Source organism: Ictalurus punctatus, chromosome 27 (genome assembly GCF_001660625.3).
Source record: "Ictalurus punctatus breed USDA103 chromosome 27, Coco_2.0, whole genome shotgun sequence".
In the NCBI taxonomy this organism is placed as follows: domain Eukaryota; kingdom Metazoa; phylum Chordata; class Actinopteri; order Siluriformes; family Ictaluridae; genus Ictalurus; species Ictalurus punctatus.
The window spans coordinates 9,397,479-9,421,330 of NC_030442.2; the positions used below are offsets into that span (position 1 = coordinate 9,397,479).

The 23,852-nt window shown below is 36.3% G+C and overlaps 2 protein-coding genes across 2 annotated transcripts; both read left to right on the plus strand.

Annotated features, from left to right (window-relative positions):
- Nucleotides 1-145: 145 nt before the first annotated feature.
- Nucleotides 146-6,576, plus strand: LOC108259581 (uncharacterized). Its single transcript, XM_017459177.2, has 7 exons — nucleotides 146-2,079; nucleotides 2,174-2,261; nucleotides 3,362-3,427; nucleotides 3,895-4,058; nucleotides 4,221-4,347; nucleotides 5,229-5,371; nucleotides 5,522-6,576. The coding sequence occupies exons 1-7, from the start codon at nucleotides 2,038-2,040 to the stop codon at nucleotides 6,248-6,250; spliced, it is 1,359 nt and encodes a 452-aa protein (XP_017314666.1). The 5' UTR covers nucleotides 146-2,037; the 3' UTR covers nucleotides 6,251-6,576.
- A 2,667-nt stretch (nucleotides 6,577-9,243) lies between these two features.
- tsg101b (tumor susceptibility 101b) lies at nucleotides 9,244-17,419 on the plus strand. The gene is given in 10 exon segments (NM_001201066.1): nucleotides 9,244-9,377; nucleotides 9,472-9,559; nucleotides 9,986-10,051; nucleotides 11,295-11,458; nucleotides 11,710-11,836; nucleotides 12,031-12,091; nucleotides 12,183-12,271; nucleotides 12,362-12,564; nucleotides 13,417-13,656; nucleotides 17,229-17,419. Coding segments are annotated over 10 exon segments (1,170 nt in total). The 5' UTR covers nucleotides 9,244-9,335; the 3' UTR covers nucleotides 17,319-17,419.
- Nucleotides 17,420-23,852: the final 6,433 nt, after the last annotated feature.

The window sequence follows — 23,852 nt, forward strand, 5'->3', positions numbered from 1 at the left end:
TGGATTGGTTTTAAACTTTAAACATTTTCCCCATAAGGTAATAATAATGATTTAATGGCTTCTGGACTTCACTCGTTCTTGAGTTGTTCTATCTTAATGAAATATCTCCCCGTTCTGCTGAACTAGGAGGTAAAAAAAAAAATTTATATATGAGTGCTTTGTTTCCTTGCAGACCTGAAGTGCAGAATCTAGGCAGTTAGGTTCCAAAAATGTGAATAACAGAAGTCCTCTAGGTCCATTGAAACAATATTAAACTGCAGTTTATTACGACAAAGACATCCAGACTTCTGTATGAAGCATTTGAACCCTATTAGAAAACCATCAGATGTGTCTATAATCAGTCAGGGGATACTCAACTGTAGTATTTACCTTACACTTACTAAATATTACAAACCACCAAAAACTCAGTGGCCTGTAATGGTTTCCAAGATTTTTCCAACATTGAAATTATGTTAACATAAAATAATTTCATTGCTACAAATGCTAATATCTGCTATTTAAACAACCGGTGGCTTTTACAGTGCTACAAGAAAAATCTCTCCAAAATGTAGCAATATAATGAACGGCGTCTGGACCATTTCATGACATTGGATAGTTATCTGGTTAGTAAGTTCAAGAAGTCACACAGTTATGCTGAAATGCACATATATTTGATATGACTGACCATTAGTTGTGTATTGTGAATATTTTCTCTTTAAATACTTCAATAATCATTCCAGTGGTGCAGAGTCAGTTTACTTGATACCAATTCTGTTGAATGGAACACAATTGCTAAATCTTAAATGATTCATATTGTAACCATTTTTACACTCTTATTGCAGTGGGGTATGGGAAGCATAACATGGAGGTCTGTGAGGTTTTTTTTTTTTTTTAGTGGTGTCACAACCCATTATTATCGAAGTTATTATATTTATCATGTAGGTGTTAGTTATTAGCTGAATTGATCAGTCACTTGAATTTCCAGTTGAATGAGTTTAATTCAAACCCTAATAACTCAAAAACAAGTATGAATACTACTGTATAGCATAAATATTATAGTACTATATTATAAATAGTAAAAAAATAAATATAATACTGTAAATAATGTGTTCAGGAATAAAAAGCTGTATGATGGAGTTGCTGGAATTTATTTTACAGTTCAGAGTCCCTATCTCCAAAAAGTTGAGAATTTCTGCTTTATTGTTATTAAGTAAAGACAAGATAGTTGGGACTGTGAGCTTGAAAATAGCTTCTTTTTTTTTTTAAATCTTATTTCATTTATTAATTTTTTGGCAGACACTAAACACTTCTCTGGGTCATGGTATTAATGATCATATTTAGTTGTAAGTTAAATTATTTACCTGTCATTACATATTTGTGGAATAATTTATGTGGAATATTTATGGACCTCTACAATTCCTATTCAAACAGCACCATTTTTTTTTAATGTCTAAATGATTTGTGCATTGGGTCTAAACATCTAAGTAGCTCTTGATCTCGAAGAGGTCTGCTGCTAGTTGGTTAATTTTATTGACTCAAAGCAAATTTGTTCTCAAAAAGCGTGTGCTGTCTCCACAAACAAACTTTCAACACAAAAATATATACATTTAGAAGACGTAATGAACTGTTTGTGTACAATTTATATTCAGTTTAGTTTAAATTATCTTTAAACAATATCAATAATAACAAACACTGTACATTTTTTCTCATTTGTTGAAGAGATAAAAGTGTGAAATAATCCAGAGGCATATTATTTATTTAGTTATTTACTTACTTAGCTACTTGTCTATTTTTCTTAGACTATAATGAGGAACCATTCACAGTATAACTACATGTTTCTACCACAAGCACTGACTATAGGTTATACTATATAAGTTTTTGCAGTGGAGACCTGTCTTGTTGATCATTAGTCATCTGACTGGAGATAACACAGGACTTCCTCATTGAGAGACTCTGGATGTCAGTGAGCATGTGCAGTGTCATAGAGAAAGTAAAACTGAATGGTGACTTGTTTTATCGGGTTGGAAATGAAATAAATGTATTCTGTTTATTAAAATCATGGCTGTAAACGAAAATGCTCTCTGGAAAATGCTGGCTAAGGTATTTAATGTTGTGTTCGTGAAACTCTTTCGAAGTGTGTTCCTGTTATTATTTTCCATTTGTTAAAACTGAAAGGTTTCTTTTTCTTGTTTAGAGTTATAAATACAGAGACCTGACCATTAGGGATGTCACTAATGTGACAAATCAGTACAAGGACCTGAAGACTGTGATGGACATTTATGGTAAGTTTAAGATACTGATTAGTAGTTTTAAGTAAGATTAGGCTAGTTATGGCGGTGAGAAACTATGTAAACTATGAGACAGGTTATATTTAACCCTTGTGCGTCATTAAAAAAGTTACACATATAGTTACACATATCCATAGAGGACAAAAATGTCCATGTCCAAAAACTGTCATAGAAATATTCTATATTAATTTTATGCTCCACTTTTACTGATGTCGGTTTCTTTTACCAGCATCAGTTCTAATCATAATTACCAAACATTCATTTATTTTCAGAATTGTGATCCTTTAAATGCTGGTTTGTTTATATAATGCCACAGATGTTATTTTATGAAAAAAATATATATATAAATGCTAAGCAGAATTATTTTTTCATTATTGCAGTCTTTGATATGTCAATGATTAACAACAACATTAATTTTGATGCATTCATATTTTTATGCAGTGTCAGATTTTAAAAAAAAAAAAAAATTGATTTCCAGTACACTATAATTTATTTCTTTCAAACGGTTCACACACAAAATTTTCAGTACACACATACAATTCTGATTTCCATACATACACACACAATTATACTGTAGCTGCATCATATATATATTTTTTTATATATATATATACACACACTGCATGTCAAATTATGTCATTATTTAATACACTATTAAACTACATTGTATTTTAAAACCAATTTTTTTCTAGAAAAAAAAGACGTTTCTAGAAGATCTGCATTTAATTCATGAGTGGAATGATATTCCAGCAAACTTTTCTGTTAGTCTTCCTCTGAACAGTGACTTCAGTGTGAAATAAATATAAATGTAAATATAATTTTTTGTAACATCATCAAAAGACAGAATTTTTGCTTTTATGTAAGCATATTTATGCATGTTTAATTAGCCAAAGCCTCGTTTGCATAAAAAAATGATTTCTTTTTTAAAACGTTACAAAAAATAGAAATAGAAAAATCCTTTGGCAAAGGTTGATTCACCTATAGTGACATGCCTTAAAAGAATTTACAGCATTAGGTAAAAGCAGATGTACAGTACATATTTATTTTTGGTTGTGGCTGATTTCTTTTCTGTCTTACAACACAACTTTTCACAGTGTTCAACGATGGCAACAACAGAGAGTTACTGAGTCTTACAGGAACTGTACCAGTGAACTTTAAAGGTGAGGAAAACAAGAACGTACACATGACCTGATGGTTACATGAGCCCCTACAGTCATTTAATAAATCATTGTCATGTTAAATGAACACGTAGAGGTCTGTGTCCACTTAAGCCCATATATATATATATATATATATATATATATATATATATATATATATATATATATCCATTTAAAAGTGGCTGATTTTGATGCGAGTGTACAATGCATAACTAGTTGGATTTGATTTATTTTACAATCCAATTCACTGGCACATTTTATATGTGAAAGCGTATGATGTGTACTGGCTTGCATGCGAACATACCGCATATCTTGTCTTAACGCGCACTGTCATCACATTACTGAGAGCTTGAAAATGGAATAAGTGGGTTCTATGCAACTATGGAAAGTCATGGGTTCTGTTGTAGTCGTTGGTGAATGTTTGGCTTGGCACTTTTTCTTCACCTTTGCTTGTTTTCATTTTTTAGGAACTGTATACAACATTCCCATTTGCCTGTGGCTGCTAGACACCTATCCATACAATCCTCCCATCTGCTTTGTCAAGCCCACCAGTGCCATGATGATCAAAACAGGGAAACATGTCGATGCCAATGGAAAAATCTACCTCCCGTATTTGCATGAATGGAAATATGTAAGTTGGTTAATTTTACACATAGGCAAGTTTTTTTTAAACTTTCTTTCATGCTTTACCAAGGTGATATGATTCCATTGTCATTTTAAAGGATCCACTTTTCATGCAGGAGTTAATTATCTTTTTTTATTTTATTTTTTTGTTGTTTTTCTGTTGGTTTAGCTGGAGTCAGATTTGTTTGGGCTGATCCAGGTGATGATTGTGGTTTTTGGAGAAGAGCCACCAGTTTTTGCCAGGCCCACCACACAGACGGCTTATCCAGGATTCCAAGCTGCTGGTCCACCTAACGGTGTGTTGAGATTTTTACTGTTGATTTGAAGCAGGTAAGGCTCATACAGGCAGTTTAAAACTCTTTTAAAATTCTGTTGTTTGCTTTTTTTCATTTTCCTTTATTTTATAAGCAGGGCAGTGTTTTCTGATCTAATTTGTGTATTGCAATAGATTTCTGGACATGTTTGAGTTTTTTTCTCCCATTTAACATGTTACTTACTATTAGAGGGCCAAGCACCCTATTGTTATTATACCTTTTCTTATTAGGGGACCAAAGACCGAAGGTGCATAGGCACCCTATTCTTACCTTCTTCTGGCTAGGCAGCCCATAGTACCATCTGGTAAAAAGCACACTGATTGGGGAGGGTCTAAGCTGCATTCTGACCAAATCTGGGCCAAGTGCTGCCAATACCGCTACGATCAGGTCAAATTTGGGCCTAAATTGGAAGTATGTTTTTGGTCATAACTTTGGAACCATGTCAAAAGCCAGGCATCCCTGGATTCCCTGGGTCGAGACAAGTTCAATGCACCCTATGGTAGTTAGTCAAAAAATATATATTTTTTCGCTACTCCTACTAACTTGTCTAATCATCACCAGATTTGGCACACATCATCGTCAGAGTAAAATAAATATTGAATACTCTTATATGTTGAATGTTGAATGTAAATTGTTTGTACAAAAGTAACAATGGCATGCTTAAAAATTATTACATCTAACTGCCATTTCTGCTACCCCTTCTCCAAATTTTGTCCAGTCTTCACCAAATTTGGCTCACATCATCCTGAGACCTATCTGAACAAACTTATTAAAAAGGAATATTGATATTCAAAACTGCTCTTCTGTAAGGGACTGGCAAATGCGTGAAGCTACAAATCATTCTTGAATCTCTTTGCCTGTAGCTATGGCTCAAAACAGCTCCGATATCCAGGTTAAAAAGACATCGGGGCTTCAGGAGACAGAACCGACGTTTCAGCCAGAAGAGGGACATGAGAACCACGAGTACACAGTGGCAGAGGTCAAAAAGCTTGGGCCAGGACAAACTGTAAGGACAAAACACACATTTGTGAGAGTTGAAAAGCAACATGTGTAATTCAGAGTTCATGTTGTTTTGGAAGTTGCCATGGTGCTGTGTACACATAATTTTATTTATTTATTTATTTATTAATTATTGTAACATATATGCCTGCTTCAGGTGGAAGTTGTGAATCTGAAAGTCACCCATGTCAAGCCCACTGTTGCTGTCTTTGTCAGAGGTGTGGAGATGGACCTGTGCAAGGTGTATGGGAGCGATCAGACTGGGAGCATAAAGGTTAATCTGTGGAATGATGCAATTCTCTCAGTCAAAGCTGGATGCAGCTACCGCCTGACCAATCTAGAAACAAGGAAGAAGAATGGTAAAGTGTTGGTGACCACCACAAAAAACACGGTCATTACTGAGATCACTGATATGAGAGTGGTGCATGCAGATTATAGGGATGAAATGTCAGATGAGGAGGGTTCGTTGGTTACCATTGACACACGTGTTACCGGCATAAAAATTGTGCAAACGTGGATGTGTGCTATGTGCAATAAGCCACAGGCGACTTTCGATAGGATGTCCACCATTCACAGATGTGAACATTGCAAAATGATGCAAAAGACATCAGTATTCAGGTGTGCCAGTAGAGGCACTCTGTGCCTTGGAGATGGTAGTAAAGCATCCATCTCAAACACTGTTCTGTCCACTTACCTTAAGAGGGAGAACATAATGCATCTGAGTCTGGATGCAGAAAAAATAGAAGAGCATTTTTTAGTTGTGGAGCAGTTTCAGATTACAATGGCAGATCAGTGTGTTGTGGATTTAAAGCCTTTAGGCTCTCCTTCTTGCAGTGGTGCTGGGGATCTACACAGTGCTGAAGATCCTGTGTCTCAGTGTAAGTAACGCCACTAGACCAAGTTCCACTTCCTGGTCGAGATCAGACGAATTGGTGGATAAAAGTGTAACAGGTGGTGGTGACAGATCTGTTTGATGATGTGTTGTTTTCACAAGTGTTTGTAATCTGTGGTTATGTCGGTCATTGTTGTAGTTTTGCCTATCATTTTGTTCATATTGTATATTTGTTCAGTTTTCTCTTCTACTTTTACTAATGTTTTTTCTTTCTTTCTTTTTTACACTGTTAAAACATTTTAAGCTACCTGTATGAATTCTAACCAGTCTTGAACTTTTTTTTTCCATCTTGTGCAAATAAAAATGCAACTTTAGATTAATCGCTGTCACATATGTGTTGTTTTTTATGTAATATGTTGCATAACTAGAATGGCAAATGAAAGCAGTAGACATTTTGTCATTCATGAGTTTTCTTTTTTTTTAAAAAAAAAAAAATACTGTTTTTAAGTAGTTTTAAAGAAGGGTGCATGTTTATGTAATTTTCAAATGCTGGTTTAAAAATAAGTTTCAGACAATAATAATGCCATTCCAGGAGGCTTAATGCAATGTAAAATAGCACTTTTTAAAAGAGATTTAATTTTCATTAATCTTGTCAATTGGCAAAGGCAAGCATGGGTTACTGCGATCAAGTCCAGTTTCAACACAGGAAGGGACCTGAGGCACATGACGTACGCATCAACAGTGTGATGGTCAGGAGCAGAACCGAGAGAAAGAATAAATAAATAAAAAGTCATTAAAATATATTAAATCATTCACAGACACTAATATTAGTCCCAATTGAGCTCCACATCTCCACATCAACATCATAAAAGTTCTTATTGCTTTTAAGTTTCTGACTCTGCAGTAGACACAAAATAACATTTAAGCTCACATTTGAAGACCAAAAAGAAAGGTTTGCACTTTGAGACTTTACATTTATGAATATGGTACTTTGCTAATATATGAGATTTAATATTTATAATTATATATATGAGATTTATGAAGAAAAATGTACCATTTCTTCTTTCATATTCCAGATAAACAAAAATAACATTTCTATAAGTAAAACGAAAATTGGGGTTCACATAACCCTGAATGAATTCAAGAATATCATACCAGAATTTAGCAGTGTGGGTACAGCACCATAACAAATGGAAGTAAACCAGTAAATTACTGTTTTGTCACACTCTCTCTCTCTCTCTCTCTCTCTCTCTCTCTCTCTCTATATATATATATATATATATATATATATATATATATATATGCACAACTTTGTTTTGAATTTCTACACTAAAGATTTTATATAATATTTATATAATATTAAATATATAGCTTAATATACTCTCTTATAAGCAAGTTGTAACAATAAGCAGGACCCATTTAAAGTGTTGAAAAATTTGTTTTTTTGCTTGAGTCAAGAAGATGGTTTGCCAAAAGCACTCGATAACAAATAAGAGACACGACTTTATACACAGACTCTCTTCATATGAGTCATTTATTTTTTCATTTGTTGATAGGTTTTGATTGATACCCTTGCAACATGGTACATTATGTAATATAATATATGTAAATAAGGGTAACTTTACCAGTTGTTCATAGACAGAAAGTGTTGTACCAGTTTGAATTATTATAAAGACAACCAGTATAGATACTGCACGTGAACATCTATTTTCCTCTCGCAGTTGTAGTTTACCACATGCATCTTTCTGTGCACTCAAAATATGTTCTTCCATGTGCAGAAATCTGGCACAAAAATAACACCATACGTTACATACAGGAAGTGTACTTACAATAAACAGTAGATTTTCAAACAATCAACCATACATTCAAAAGTAATTGGATTAAGAACTTGTATTTCTATTAATGACTTACCCTGGTTCTGGACCTAATCTGGTGACCTTAAATTATTATTGTCTTGTCATCTTAAATGTTGTAAACTACATATCAACTTCTCAGATTTTCATAAACAATCTCTTGATTCATGGAAGATTGCATGCAAACATAATTTTAATATTACAGATAGGTGCAACGATTTCCATAATAGACTTTATTAAGTTTGCCAAAAGTATCCTGTCAGTTTAAAATCTTAAATTGGAGCACAACTATGTTATGTTATTTTGTCTAATCACATTCTCATACATTCAGTTAATGGTGTTAATATTCTAGACAAGAAATGTAATAATCTGTTCATTAGATATGCTCTTCTTTCAGATCAAGTGAATTTAACTAGAGTACACTCTAAATGGAGTATTTGTTATCCGAACTCTAATATAAGTAATTTATGGTGTTCTCCTCACAAACTTCTTATCACAAATAAAATTACTCTTACAATAATTTCTTAAGCTGTTACTTTGAGCGTGAATCTCCTTTGTGCAGTAGAAAACAGTAGAAACAGTTTTGCATTTGTATTATCATGGTCTCTACTCTAAATCTTTTTGTATTCCATATTATTATTATTTTTTTTATGTTTTAACAAATTGGTACAGATTACAGGAACTATGATTTTTCTTTCAGATATTCATTCAAATGATGTTATTTTTACTACACTTTATTATTACTTTGTCTTCTGGGTAAATTTCATCTTCACAAAAACAGAGCAATACAATCTAATTATAAAATGTTTTCTGCTGATGTAAAATACATTTTTGCCTCATTTGAGAATATGTATAAACCTCTGAACAACAAAACATCTAAAACATATAATATTCTTAAGACTGTCATAATAATAAAAATGTGTTCAGGTATTGCTAATTAATGTTTTGTGGTTAACTGTTTTATGTATATTGTGCCTTATGTTCCTATTATTGTTGTACATTGTAAATGGTTATCACTTTATATAACAACAACAACAACAATAATAATAATAATAATAATAATAATAATAATAATAATAATAATAATAATAATAAGGCTCGTCTTGTTGATCATTAGTCAGCTGACCGGAAATAACGCAGGACTTCCGCGTTGAGTCTCGCTGGATGTCAGTGAGCATGCGCGACGTCATAGCGGAAGTAAAGTAAACTGGTTATCACCATAAAATTGGTGACTTGTTTCGTCGGCTTGGAAGTTGAAATACATTAATTATCTGTTTATTCAAATTATGGCTGTAAACGAAAATGCTCTTCGGAAAATGCTGGCTAAGGTATTTAACGTCGTGTTCGTGAAACTCTTTCGAAGTGTGTTCCTGTTATTATTTTCCATTTGTTAAAACTGAAAGGTTTCTTTTTCTTGTTTAGAGTTATAAATACAGAGACCTGACCATTAGGGATGTCACTAATGTGACAAATCAGTACAAGGACCTGAAGACTGTGATGGACATTTATGGTAAGTTTAAACTATTGATTAGTAGTTTTAAGTAAAATTGGTGTATAGCGTTGAGAATGTAAACAACGATGACATCAGTTAAGGCAAGACACTACAAGTCAGGGGTTTATTTTATTTTATTTTTTAGATTTGATAAACTGCATATGTAACACGTCTTCTCTTAAACTATCAAAACTCAATAGAAAAAAATGTTTATTTCAATGTTTATGTCCACTCACGACTTATTATCTGAAACTTGGCAATATCGATTAATAATTTAAGCTCCGCCCACTCGCGCTATTCACATCATATATCCCTGCCTATATATATAAATAATTTGCAGCATGCGGTAAAACCAGATGTATATAACATGTTTATATGTAATATATTTCTTTTGGTTGTGACTGATTTCTTAACTTTTCTGTCTTACAACACAACTTTTCACAGTGTTCAACGATGGCAACAACAGAGAGTTACTAAGTCTTACAGGAACTGTACCAGTGAACTTTAAAGGTGAGGAAAACAAGAACGTACACATGACCTGATGGTTACATGAGCTCCTTCAGTCATTTAATAAATCATTGTCATGTTAAATGAAAACGTACAAGATATAATTAAGTGTAATTTGTGTCCATTTAAAACCATATACAGTATACCCAACAGCGTCTGATTTTGATAAGAAGGTACAATGCATCAGGGCACTATTGCTAACGGGCTTACGCCACACACTAACTTATCTATCTATCAATCTATGCATTTATTAATTTATTAATTTGCCTTGGAGATCTTGATAGATTTGTTGTGTGTAGATGGACTTTTAAGGATGTACCAGTCTGATCCTGAGTGTCAGTATCAGGGCCAATACTGGATCATTAACTAGTTGGATTTGATTTATTTTACAATCCAATTCACTGACACATTTTATGTATGAATGTGTGTGATATGTACTGACTTGCATGTGGTCATACAGCATATGTTGTGCATCCCAGTCAGTTTAATCACCGTTCTAAATTAATGCGTTGGGTATAAACGGTTGTAACCATTGTAACATACAGTTACCGTTGCATACAGTAGTTAAACTCTGGTTATTCTCTCACTCTCTCTCTCTCGCTGTAATAGCTACTTATTATAATTCTTTCAAATAAATGTAATCCCATTTCACTACAACTTTATCTCTGTGTTCGATTTACAGCAGGCAGAATTATAGTTCGAATGACCTGTATATAAAACAAGAAATGATAATAAACCATTATTTTTATCCTTTCAGTCAAATTTTGCACTGCAAACATCAACGACAGTTTTAAACAGAATGGTATAAACAGAATAATCCATGGCCAGGTGTCCGTTACGCAATCTTAATGCACATCTAGAAGGAGAAGCAGAAGCCTTTATTTGTCACATATGCATCACTGTGCTGTAATATATATCAAAGCTTGTTGGGGTCAGAGTACAGGGTCAGCCATGATAAGGCAGAGAGGGTTAAGTGCTTTCCTCAAGGGCCCAACAGTTGAAGCTGGGCTGAATGCCTGACCTTCTGATCAGTAACCCAGACCCTTAACCATTGAACCACCACTAGCTGTGGATTATCCATTACTTAAAGCGTTCTTTCATCACAATACTAAAAGATGTGGTAGAGTATTGAAAATGGAAAAAGGGGTTTCTATGCAACTATGGAAAGTCATGGGTTCTGTTGTAGTCGTTGGTGAATGTTTGGCTTGGCACTTTTTCTTCACATTTGCTTGTTTTCATTTTTTAGGAACTGTATACAACATTCCCATTTGCCTGTGGCTGCTAGACACCTATCCATACAATCCTCCCATCTGCTTTGTCAAGCCCACCAGTGCCATGATGATCAAAACAGGGAAACATGTCGATGCCAATGGAAAAATCTACCTCCCGTATTTGCATGAATGGAAACATGTAAGTTGGTTAATTTTACACATAGGCAATTTTTTTGTAACTTTCTTTCATGCTTTACCAAGGTGATATACCTTGGTATAACAAAATCTAAAAACTTTCCAGAAGTGATGAGAGCAGTAAAAAAATCAAAATTATGCTCTGATAAGTAGTATATTAAAATATTTGTGGGAAGTGATGCATTGTCATTTGTCAGGATCCACTTTTCATGCATAATATTTCCAAAAAATTTTTTTGTTTTTCTGTTGGTTTAGCCGGAGTCAGATTTGTTTGGGCTGATCCAGGTGATGATTGTGGTTTTTGGAGAAGAGCCACCAGTTTTTGCCAGGCCCACCACACAGACCGCTTATCCAGGATTCCAAGCTGCTGGTCCACCTAACAGTGTGTTGAGATTTTTACTGAACATCATATTATTATTACTATTGTTATCAGGGGTTTTTTCAGCATTTGGTGTTTGGCTCTTTTGGTCATCAAAAATTTGTGATGCAGATTAGTGCTTCTTAAGTGTTTTTTTTTTTTCACTGAAAAAGTCATCTAACTGTTGTGTTGTTCGGATGTTTTTATTTTTATTGTAGCTTCCTACCTGCCAAACACACCAAATACTCCATTTGGCCAGAGTTACTCTCCTAACCCAGGGTAAAAAAAACTCTTTAAAGTTTGTTTCTTGTGCTTATATGATTAAATCTGATTGAAAGGTCTACAACCTTCTTCTTAATGTTTCTTTTAGAGGGTTTCAAGGTTATCCCTACCCTGCTGCCACTTCTGGATACCCAGCCACATCTGGAACACCACACTATACTCCCACCACAGCTGGAGGTAAGTTATACAAACCCTGAGCGTACTTTTGCATGCCGTCCAACCTTCAGAAATGACAGCTGGCAAAATTAACTCGTTTACATGTCCCAGGTCCCAGTCGTGATGCCACCATTGGTGAGGACACAATCCGAGCATCTCTGGTGTCTGCAGTGAGCGATAAGCTGCGCTGGCGGATGAAGGAGGAGATGGACCGATCTCAGGCTGAACTGGATGCTCTCAAGAGGACCGAGGAGGACCTGAAAAAGGGACACCAGAAGCTGGAGGAGATGGTGTCCAAACTGGACCAAGAGATAGTATGTCCTTTTCTGTAGTGCGCATATAAAATAGGCACACCTGAATATATTCATGCATTTTCCAATCAGCCAAGCATGTGACAGCAGCACAATGCAAATGCATAAAGTCATGCAGACACAGATTCAGTTAATGTTCACATTCTCAGAGTCAATGCATTCTCAGTGACGTTGACCATGGCAGGTTTGTATGATGGGCTGGTTTGAGTGTTTAAGAAACTGCTGATCTGAGATTTCTACACACAACAGTGCCTATAGTTTACACAGAACGGTGCAAAACAAAAAACATCCACTTAGAGGCAGTTCTGCAGACAGAAATGACTTGTTGATGAGCGAGGTCTGAAGAGAATGGCTAGAGTGGTTCTAGCTGACAGAAAGGCTAATGTAACTCAGATCAGCACTTTTCTGGTGAGCAGAAAACTATTCCAGAATGAAACTATTCCAGAACTATTCCAAAACAAGACATCAGATCTTCAGATGGATGGGCTACAAGAGCAAAGACCACATCAGGCTCCAGTCCTGTCAGCTACGTACAGGAATTTGATGCTACATTGGGCACAGACTTACTTAAACTGGATGGTTGAAACAACTGTCGCCTAGTCTTTTTCCAAACTTCAGCTGCTCAGTTTTGGTGAGCCTGTATTTGCATGATTTTATTCATTGTGCTGCTGCCACATAATCGGATAATTGCATGAACGTACAGGGGTACAGGCATTTCTATAAAGCTGTAAAATGAATGGTTGTAGACATAATGCAGCTCTATTACTAGATTATTTTCTCTTTAATGGTTTAGGATTTATACTCTTGTGATCTAGCTGTATTGGAGAATAGTCTTATTTTCTCTTACTTGTCCAGGCTGATGTGGACAGAAACGTAGAACTGCTGAAGAAGAAGGATGAGGAGCTCACAGCTGCTCTGGACAAAATGGAGCAGCAATCAGAGAATAGTGATATCGATGAACTCCTCGTACCCACAGCGCCGCTATACCGCCAAATTCTGAACCTGTATGCTGAAGAGAACGCTATCGAAGACACTATCTTCTATCTGGGTGAGGCTCTACGCAGAGACATCATCGACTTGGACGTCTTCCTCAAGGTCAGTCCTTCTGCTGTCATCTCCCCTTTTAATGTTTCTTTATGTTGATAGTCTTTGCAGAGGTCAGACTTTTGGTTGAAGTCCAGTAGTGTTAGTCTAGTAGTTACTTTGAAGATCGTCGAACATCCACAAGACAAGTTAGTTCCTTTAATTACTTATTTTATAGTCGTTCCTTCACCTCACCACCTTCTCTTTTTTTCCTCTGCAAAGTCCTGAAGACTCCCATGAGCAAATAGTTACTGACTGGAGACTCCTTCCATAAATCTCCTTACAATAAGCTTTGCCAAAGCAACCATTAGACATTTTCCTTTGTTCAGTAACATCACATTTTTTAATCAATTCATATGTGGAACATAAGAGTTACTGTGAATGAGCTATTACTGTGTAGAAACTATAACGATATTAGAACAAGTACCTTAAGTAAACCTGCGATTTGCATTGTAGCCAGAATTCCCATTAGAGCTGCTGTTATAAAAAATAAATTAATTAATCAACACTTTTTGACCAATCAGATTTGAGAATTCAGCAACATCATATTATAGTATTTATATTACAGTGTGTTTAAATTCTCAAAACTGATTGGATGTGCATTATTTTCATATAACCGCATGACTTGGACAGCAGTTCTGACTGTAACATGAATGATAGGTTTATATTAATGTGCTTTCTTCTGATATGTTATTGTTGCTATAGTAACAGCTCATTCACAGGGATAAAGAAAAACATTTTGTTCTTTAAGTTTTTTGTTAGGAGTCTTGGGCGTCAGAGCTTGGTAACAATCTAACTTCGGTTACAAAGTTTGCAAGCATGGGAAAGTCTTCAGGACAGAGCTTCTTGGGAAAATGACAACGACTGATTATCTTGATTTATTGTTAATAAATTGTTAAAATGTGCAAAGTGGATTTTTAATAAACAAAACTTTGTAATCGTTTTCAAATTGCTGTAGTACAAGTGTAATAACACGCTCCAGACCATGCAGTTATATGTAAATAGTCCACTTCGGGCAGGTAACAGTAACTCCGCTTCACATCGTTCTGGATCACACGCGTGTGGATTATTTTCATATAACTGCAGGTATGGTGTGTGTTATTCTTTATATACAGTACTGTGCAAAAGTCTAAGGAACATGCAAAGATGCCTTCAAAATAATTCAAATGAAATGTTTCTACATTATTTCTTTTGTGTGGTTTTATTTTAAGGAAATTAGCTGGTAAGTTTTCCTAAGCAGCCACAGTTCTTCTGGAGATTTTAACTGTCGCACTTGCTTCTTATTTTTGTAGCAAAACCCAACAGCCTTCATTATGTTTAGTTGTTTTAGTTTAGTTTTTTTTTTTTAGTTTTTGTTTTTGTTTTTTGTCTGAAAAGTGGTCTCTTACATAATATTCTTCTTTCTTTACTGACATACAAACATTTAAGTTTGTGCTGGGAAACTAATGTTTGGAAATCTAAAATGTTTTTGTACTGACTCCTTAATATAGAAGTCATAAAATAAAAATGTACAGCAAAGTTTGAAGTAAACAAAAAAATAATAACGATAATAAAAAAATCAGGTGCCTAAGATCTCTGCACAGCACTGTATGCCACCGCAATATACAATCAAACAGACAGTTAAACCATAGCATGGGAGGTTTGTGGTTGGGGTTCACCAAAGTCAATAAACACACCAGAGTCAATGTTATGCAATTAGATATCAAATTTGAGCTAAATTATTTAGTTTATTTTTATTTATTCGAGGAGGCCAAAAATTATGATAATGATTAAAACAGTGAATTGTTCCACACTAATATTGATGGTCTCCTTTATTTCTGTTTTAAATCATTTGTCTTCGTTGTCCACAATGTGTACATATTCATCTTTTACAAATTGTTCAGGATAATATTAGAAGTGTGATTGTCTTGACTTACTGATAAACTATACAAAATAGCTTACATATTAAGTGTGTGTATATATGTGTATATACAGTATCTCACAAAAGTGAGTACACCCCTCACATTTTTGTAAATATTTGATTATATCTTTTCATGTGACAACACTATAGAAATGACACTTAGCTACAATGTAAAGTAGTGAGTGTACAGCTTGTGTAACAGTGTAAATTTGCTGTCCCCCCAAAATAACTCAACACACAGCCATTAATGTCTAAACCGCTGGCAACAAAACTGAGTACACCCCTAAGTGAAAATGTCTAAATTAGGCCCAATTAGCCATTTTCCCTCCCCGGTGTCATGTGACTTGTTAGTGTTACAAGGTCTCAGGTGTGAATGGGAAGCAGGTGTGTTAAATTTGGTGTCATCGCTCTCACACTCCCTCATACTGGTCACTGGAAGTTCAACATGGCACCTCATGGCAAAGAACTCTCTGAGGATCTGAAAAAAAGAATGGTTGCTCTACATAAAGATGGCCTAGGCTATAAGAAGATTGCCAAGACCCTGACACTGAGCTGCAGCACGGTGGGCAAGACCATACAGCGGTTTAAGAGGACAGGTTCCACTCAGAACAGGCCTCGCCATGGTCCACCAAAGAAGTTGAGTGCACGTGCTCAGCGTCATATCCAGAGGTTGTCTTTGGGGAAATAGACGTATGAGTGCTGCCAGCATTGCTGCAGAGGTTGAAGGGGGGGGGTCAGCCTGTCAGTGCTCAGACCGTACGCCACACACTGCATCAAATTGGTATGCATGGCTGTCCTCTTCTAAGATGATGCACAAGAAAGGATGCAAACAATTTGCTGAAGACAAGCAGACTAAGGACATTACTGGAACCATGTACTGTGGTCTGATGAGACAAAGATAAACTTATTTGGTTCAGATGGTGTCAAGCGTGTGTGGGGCAACCAGGTGAGGAGTACAAAGACAAGTGTGTCTTGCCTACAGTCAAGCATGGTGGTGGGAGTGTCATGGTCTGGGGCTGCATGAGTGCTGCCGGCACTCGGGAGCTACAGTTCATTGAGGGAACCATGAATGTTAACATGTATTGTGACATACCAAACCCTATTGAGCATCTGTGGGGCATCCTCAAACGGAAGGTGGAGGAGCACAAGGTCTCTAACATCCACCAGCTCGTCGTCATGGAGAAGTGGAAGAGGACTCCAGTGGCAACCTGTGAAGCTCTGGTGAACTCCATGCCCAAGAGGGTTAAGGCAGTGCTGGAAAATAATGGTGGCCACACAAAATATTGACACTTTAGGCCCAATTTGGACATTTTCACTTAGGGGTGTACTCACTTTTGTTGCCAGTGGTTTAGACATTAATGGCTGTGTGTTGAGTTATTTTGAGGGGACAGCAAATTTACACTGTTACACAAGCTGTACACTCACTACTTTACATTGTAGCAAAGTGTCATTTCTTCAGTGTTGTCACATGAAAAGATATAATCAAATATTTACAAAAATGCGAGGGGTGTACTCACTTTTGTGAGATACTGTGTGTGTGTGTGTGTGTATATGTATGTATGTATATAATATAATACAATATAATATAATATAATATAATATAATATTAAATGTGTGTGTATATATCTGTGTGTGTGTATGTGTGTGCGTGTGTGTATGTGTGTGTGCTGTATTTATATTGTAGCATGTGAGACTTCTCTCACGGAAGCAGTTCCAGTTGCGTGCTTTGATGCAGAAAGCCAGAAAAACTGCAGGCCTCAGCGACCTCTACTGACCAACTCAAAGCTCAACACTTCTCTCCTTTTTCTCTCTTCTATTCTCTTTCTGTTCTATCTAACCCTGCAGCCAGTGCATTAAAAACACTTGAACTACAAACAAGTACCAGGTTTCACTTTATATAACAATCAAATATCAGCACACAGATTAGTATAGTGATGTTATTTTGTAGCATCAATCATGTCCGGACATTGATTTGAAGAGTAAAGTTTACACACACACAAACACACATTTTATTTGACCTACCACTAGAATCTTAAGGGCATGGGAATCAAGAAATGATTAACACTGATTGTGTTTATTTAAAAAAAAAAAAAAGAGAACACTTTATTATTATTATATTTTTTTGCATTACTATGTGAAGTGACCTTTCCAGATGATTTGTAGTGATAATTTTGACAATCACATGGGAGAGGGAAGGCAACTGATTGCAACTAATGTTGTTAACAAGGGTGTAGACATTTTTACCTTTTGTACTTTCTTTTTTTTTTGTCTATAACACTCAACAATCGTTTCAGACATGAATCACAGAAGATTTCCTCCTATCAGTTAAAGCACTTAAAGTTCTGATAGATTTAATAAGGCTCATGCTTAATCCATCCTTGCTATGCAAATGGAAAATATACAGTACATTCCAAATCTTGTGGGGTTTTTTTTTGGTTTTGTGTGTGTGTTATTTTATTTGCTTGAATATATTTGCACCCTTTTTGCATGATTTATGTCATGTAAACAAAATATGAAAAAGTTCATGCAAATTCTGTTGCTACCCGGGATTAATTCGGCTGTCTGATATTTACTAGTATATTTACAACATATAAATGACTCAGATCCTGTAAATGACTTCATGAGTTGCATGTTAATGACATCGCTTGAGCTTTATTATTTTATATAACTCTACACTTTGTCCTGCATTACTACTACTATTAGTATTCTTACAGTATCAATTGTAACATGAAATGATATTTTTCTCTTATTGCATTGTGTATATTATTTATGTTTGTTTTTGGGCTTTTTATTTTTGTTATATTATTATTTTTTCTATATACGTGCATACTTGAAAATAACATGAAAAGCACTCACACTTTACTCTTGTGAAGGGAATTTCCAAATTCTTATTACGTCCTTACTGTATGATGTAGTGGTCTGAAGAGATTTAATTAAACTCATGAAGCTTGTATAATTGCTGTGGTTCTTGCATCGTGCAGAACACTTTCCTCACAAATGTGATCTCAAATGCATCATTATGCATCGTTTGTGTGATTTGAAAAGAAATCATTTGGGCAGTGCGTCAGGTGAATGATGTACATATGAACATATCACAGAGACAGACCGATAATAGCTTTCAACCTTGCGGCATCGTGTCTCTCTAGTTTCTCAAACGTTTCTGTTTAAGATCGAAATCCCCGGAGGCGATGTGATGACTCGTAGACCTGTGAGTCTCAGAAATCTAGAGCTATGACACCGGCTTTACGTCTTCCCCGATGGGGGATCAGATGGTGAGGGTGGGAGGCTTTGTCCTGCTTTGAAGGGATTTATTCTTAGGGTGCATTTAATCAGGATACCGGGAGGTTCGCAAGTTCACTAGACCTTTAGCGCGTGATGCATGTGATGAAGTTGTGAAGCCCCTGGCTCTGGTATATAGTATGTCTATAGCTGTTTTTAATGCACATTTAATGTTTGTTTTTTGTTTTTTGTATTAGATAACTTAAAAAATGATTTCCTGCTTGGATGAATCATATGCATAGAGAGAATATTTTAAAGAGATCATTTTGGAAGAAACGATCTGATGGTTGTAGATCTAAAACAGACTTTATTTAGCTGAAGCTCTTTTGATGACATCATCTTGCAGAGCGTCTTCCCAATATCCTGAGCAAATGATGAAGTAAAATTAAAGTAATTATTTACAAATTATTTAAACATTTGATTGAAAATCTACAGTTTTAAAACCAGTGTGTCAGAAATCGTTCTTTAGAGCAATGCCACTGAAGAACTACTTTAAGTTCCCTGTTCATAATTAACGTTTTGTGTTACTGCCACAATAAAAATTAATGGTGTTTTTTTTTTTTTTTTTTTTTTTTCTTCCTGTGGCAGAACCAAAAGTGGTTAAAGATCTAGCACTTAACACATTATATTTGAACACTACAAGCTTGAGGGTATGGGAATCAAGAAATTATTAACACCGATTATGATCAAACTTGAATATATATGTGAAGTGACTCTTTTTCAGATAATTTATAGTGTTTTTGACCTTTTATGTTGAGGAGCAAACCAAACAATTGCAACTGCTTTGGTTAAGAAGGCTTTAAACAGTTTTGCCTTTTGTACTTCTTTGTCATTCAGCAATCTTTGAATATTTGGATTACTGGAAGCCCCCCCAACCCAACCAGTTTAAAGCGTTTTGATTTTCTAACCCATGCTTTTCTTACATTCCTCGTTACATGACCTCATATCAAAATATCAAGAATTGACATTATTCTGACAAATGTACTAATTGCATATTTGCATACAGTAATTAATTTTGGCTATTCAAACTGAAATATGCATTATGTGTTTTATTTGTATTTAAATGTTTAAAATCAATTAAAAAGATTCATTATGAAACAATCAACAACAATAAAAGCAGTAGAGCAAATCATTAGAAACATACATAGCTTAGAACATAATGAAAATTCCTGCTATCAGACTATCAGTCTTAAGCATTAACCCCGACAGCTCATAAGCATAAGCTTAGCCTAAGAGGCGGGGCTGACTATACGGGTTTCATGCCATAAAATATATTCATCCAATATCTGATTATATACTGAATATTATATATTTAGAGTGAACCTTTAACCTTCAATCTGCCATCTTGCAGGCCTTCTGTTCAAACCCCTTTCCCCCTCAACACACACGCACACACCCACATGTGGCCTCTCCCCACTCGGCCATCCAAAATTTCATTTCACAGATGACAGGCTTCGGCCTCTAATCCAGCAGCTGTGAAGGAGGGGACGACCGGCCAACTGTTTCAACTTTAATCAGCTTTTATTGCACGCAGAAGGAGGAGAAAGGCCCCCCTGCTACTCTAAGCACGACTCGGCATGGGTTTGAAGAAGCTGCTGACTCTAATTCGCTCGGAGCTGGTGGACAGGCCTGTGTCAGCAGAGCCGCTGCTGCTAATGGGCCTGTCACTGCTCATGATTTCACCTTACAACCTTCAGCAGCTTTAACACCGTGGTCTGTGTGCCATTCAGTCTGTTCATCTGTCCTTTAAACACCAAACTGCAACTGGTTGGTAGGCTGAGCAATTAATTGTAGTTTATTTCTGATGTTGGTTTCCTTAATTAATTCAAAAGAAAGGATCAAATTATTAGAGGAGGCAGGTGATATTTTCTAATGGGGTAATATTAGAGAATGATATTTATTGCCTTAACTCTTTTTCTGGATGTGTAATTTGGTGGTATATTTATTCACATACATTTACACATAAATGTATGTGTGTCATTTCAAAGATTAACACTCCATCCATTTTCCATACTGCTTTCCTACACAGGGTTGCGGGAGACTATCCCAGGTAACTCGAAGCACAAGACAGGGAACACCATGGACAAGGTCTCAACCCATTGCAGGGCACAATTGCACACCCATTCACACGGTACAGATAATTTGGAAGCACATGTCTTTAGACTGGGGGAGGAAACCAGAATATCTAGAGGCAACCCCCGAAGCACTGGGAGAACATGCAAATTCAATGCACACAGAACTGAGGTGGGAATCGAACCCCCAACCCTGGAGTTGCGAGGCAAACGTGCTAACCACTAAGCCAGATTATTTACATATGTAATTTATATAATTACACTCAATTATTGTTTTTTTTCCCATTCAATTATTTACTTTAAAGGAACGTAGGCTAATGTGAAATGTAAAAGACAAGGCTGTTTCAGTAACTGCTTTATCCGAGTCATGGTCTAGTCGATCCAGAGCAATCCTGATATAACTGGGTACAAGTATGCAGATATACTATTGATGAGACACCAGCCTATTGCAGGGTACCATATACTCACACATTCATACCTAGGGGCAATTTAGCATAGCCAATCCAGCTACTGGCATGTTTTTGGGAGGTGGGACGAAACCAGAGAACCAGAGGAATCACATGTGGGCATGGAAAACATGCAAAACTCCACATAGACAATAACCCAAGCTCAGGATCGAACTGGAGACCCAGAAGCTGTGAAGCGGCAACTGTTTCCTGTTGGTTTAAAAATCATAAAATAAATGTACAATAATGTGTATGTACAATAATGTACACTTACATGCATAAAAGTAATGAACAATAATATTAGCTAAATAACTGTAACAACTAAAAAGTAATTGCAATATTGAGGAAGAATAGTGATGATCATTTTGGCCATTACTCTTCAGCCCCACTGGTTAGTATATATTAGTATTAATGTTTTGCTATGTTTTTATTTCGATTTTTATTCAATGAAATTTGTGTTGTTTTAGACCACACATTAATCTATTATCTGCCCTGCTTGGCTTTAAAAAAAAAAAAAGAAAAGAATAATATATAAAGCAGATTACAACCCTCCTGGGTGTGCACAGAACATTGCTGTTTGGTTGGGACTGCTGTGTGTTTGATATATTGTGCTATAGCACATCAGGCTTGTAAACGCTCGACAGAAAGCTCATAAATGTAACACAAAAGGCCATAAAGGCATTTACGGGGTTTAATGTTTGGCCGTGGCCTTGTCGATTTTTACTGGCCTCTGGGTGTGAAGCCGAGAAGCCCGGTGAACGGGTTTTTCAGGTGTCGGGTGATTGGCTCTCAGAAACGAGTGACTGACGGCTGCGCAGCGCCTGTAACTCCTTCTTGTCCCCCTCAGTGACACTTTACTGACCTCAATTGAAGAAAGCTTTTTCAGGAAAACACCCAGGTCATATAGATTTGACCAGAGTGACCAATTTGTATCCCTGGCGAATCCATGTGTCTGCTCACTGCCGCTAGGGTCATTGTGTTGGAGGATTCGGCTTAACCGCCACCATATATCATCTACAGCCAAAGCCTCAGGAGTTGAAGTCACTTATAGGAAGCCAAGAACAAGTGCACTGTACAATGACAGGTTCCATTATAGTGGCAGGATGGGGATTGCTGTTTGTTCCCACGCTGAGTCAATATTGTCCCTTAAAGGAAACCTCCATCTTGAAATGCATTTAATATGTTTCTACTAAAGTATTTGTGATGTGCATAGCTATTCTGGTACTATCCATCCATCCATTTTCTGGTACTATCCATCCATCCATTTTCCATACCAGTTATCCTACACGGAACACACCCTGGACAGGGTGCCAACCTATTGCAGGGCACAATCACACACTACAGACAACTTGGATATGCCAATCAGCCTACTTGGATATGCCAATCAGCCAACAACGCATGTCTTTGGGCTCAGGAAGAAACCGGAGTATCCAGAGGAAATCCCCAAAGCATGGAGAGAACATGCAAGCATGCAAGTGCGTGGAAACCCAGGGCGTGCCATTAAGCCATCATGCCCCCGATTCTGGTACTAAAATTATGAAAATACTGGTGCTATATTTTCATTATTCCTATCAGAAGTTAGTAGTTAGAAGTTAAACGATATGTACCACCCTGACATCACAAAGGGACAGTGCTAGATCAGTTACAAAGGCATTGTCAAACATAAGGCATAACGGTCAGGCTTCACTGTTTGCTCCTAAAAACAAAAGAGCGTGAGCTCCTTTTCTCTCACACCAATTTTCAGTGACATTCCATTTCATATAATGTAGAAGCAGTGCAGAGGATTAAAAGTTCCAGAATACAATGCAGCAATACAACACAGTTGCTCTGAGTTATAGCAGAGAAATGGCACGGCTAGTTAGTGACCTTGACGGTGGTTTGAGCATGAAATGTGAAGCTTTGGAAGCTGATTTGATTGAGCAGAGTGTACAGAGGATGAAGCGAAAGAATTGCACTAAAGAACTGAAACACTGCTGCATAGCTCTCTTTAGGTACAGATGAAGCAAGGTCTAATTTACCGGCACCACTATCAACAGGTTGTATGGCATTGTGGGTAATGTAGGAAACCATGAACCGGTAGGTCATTGAAAGAAACCCAAATCTCATTACAAAATAAATCATTTGCACAACTGAACAAAATGTGTTTATCATTATGAATATCGCTATATACAAGGCGTTTCCTATAGAAGTTGTTTCCCCTTTACTGAAAGTGCATTCAGTATAAGCCACTGCCTTCGAGAATGGCTAATTAAAGATGGCAATAACAAACAAAGAACACGAAGACAGTAATGAACAGCATCCTAAAATCAAGATGGAATGATGACTGAGCGGGCGGTGTGTGCCAGAGGCCTGGAAGAAAGCTCTGTACTGCTGGATTGGGGGTAATTACGAGAGCCTGGTTAATGTAATTGCTCTGATTTGCAGGGACTAGAATTGCAACACAGCATTCTGCATTAGCCACTGTGCAATTATTCAGGCAGCGCATGCCTAATTATCCCTGCCAGCATTTTA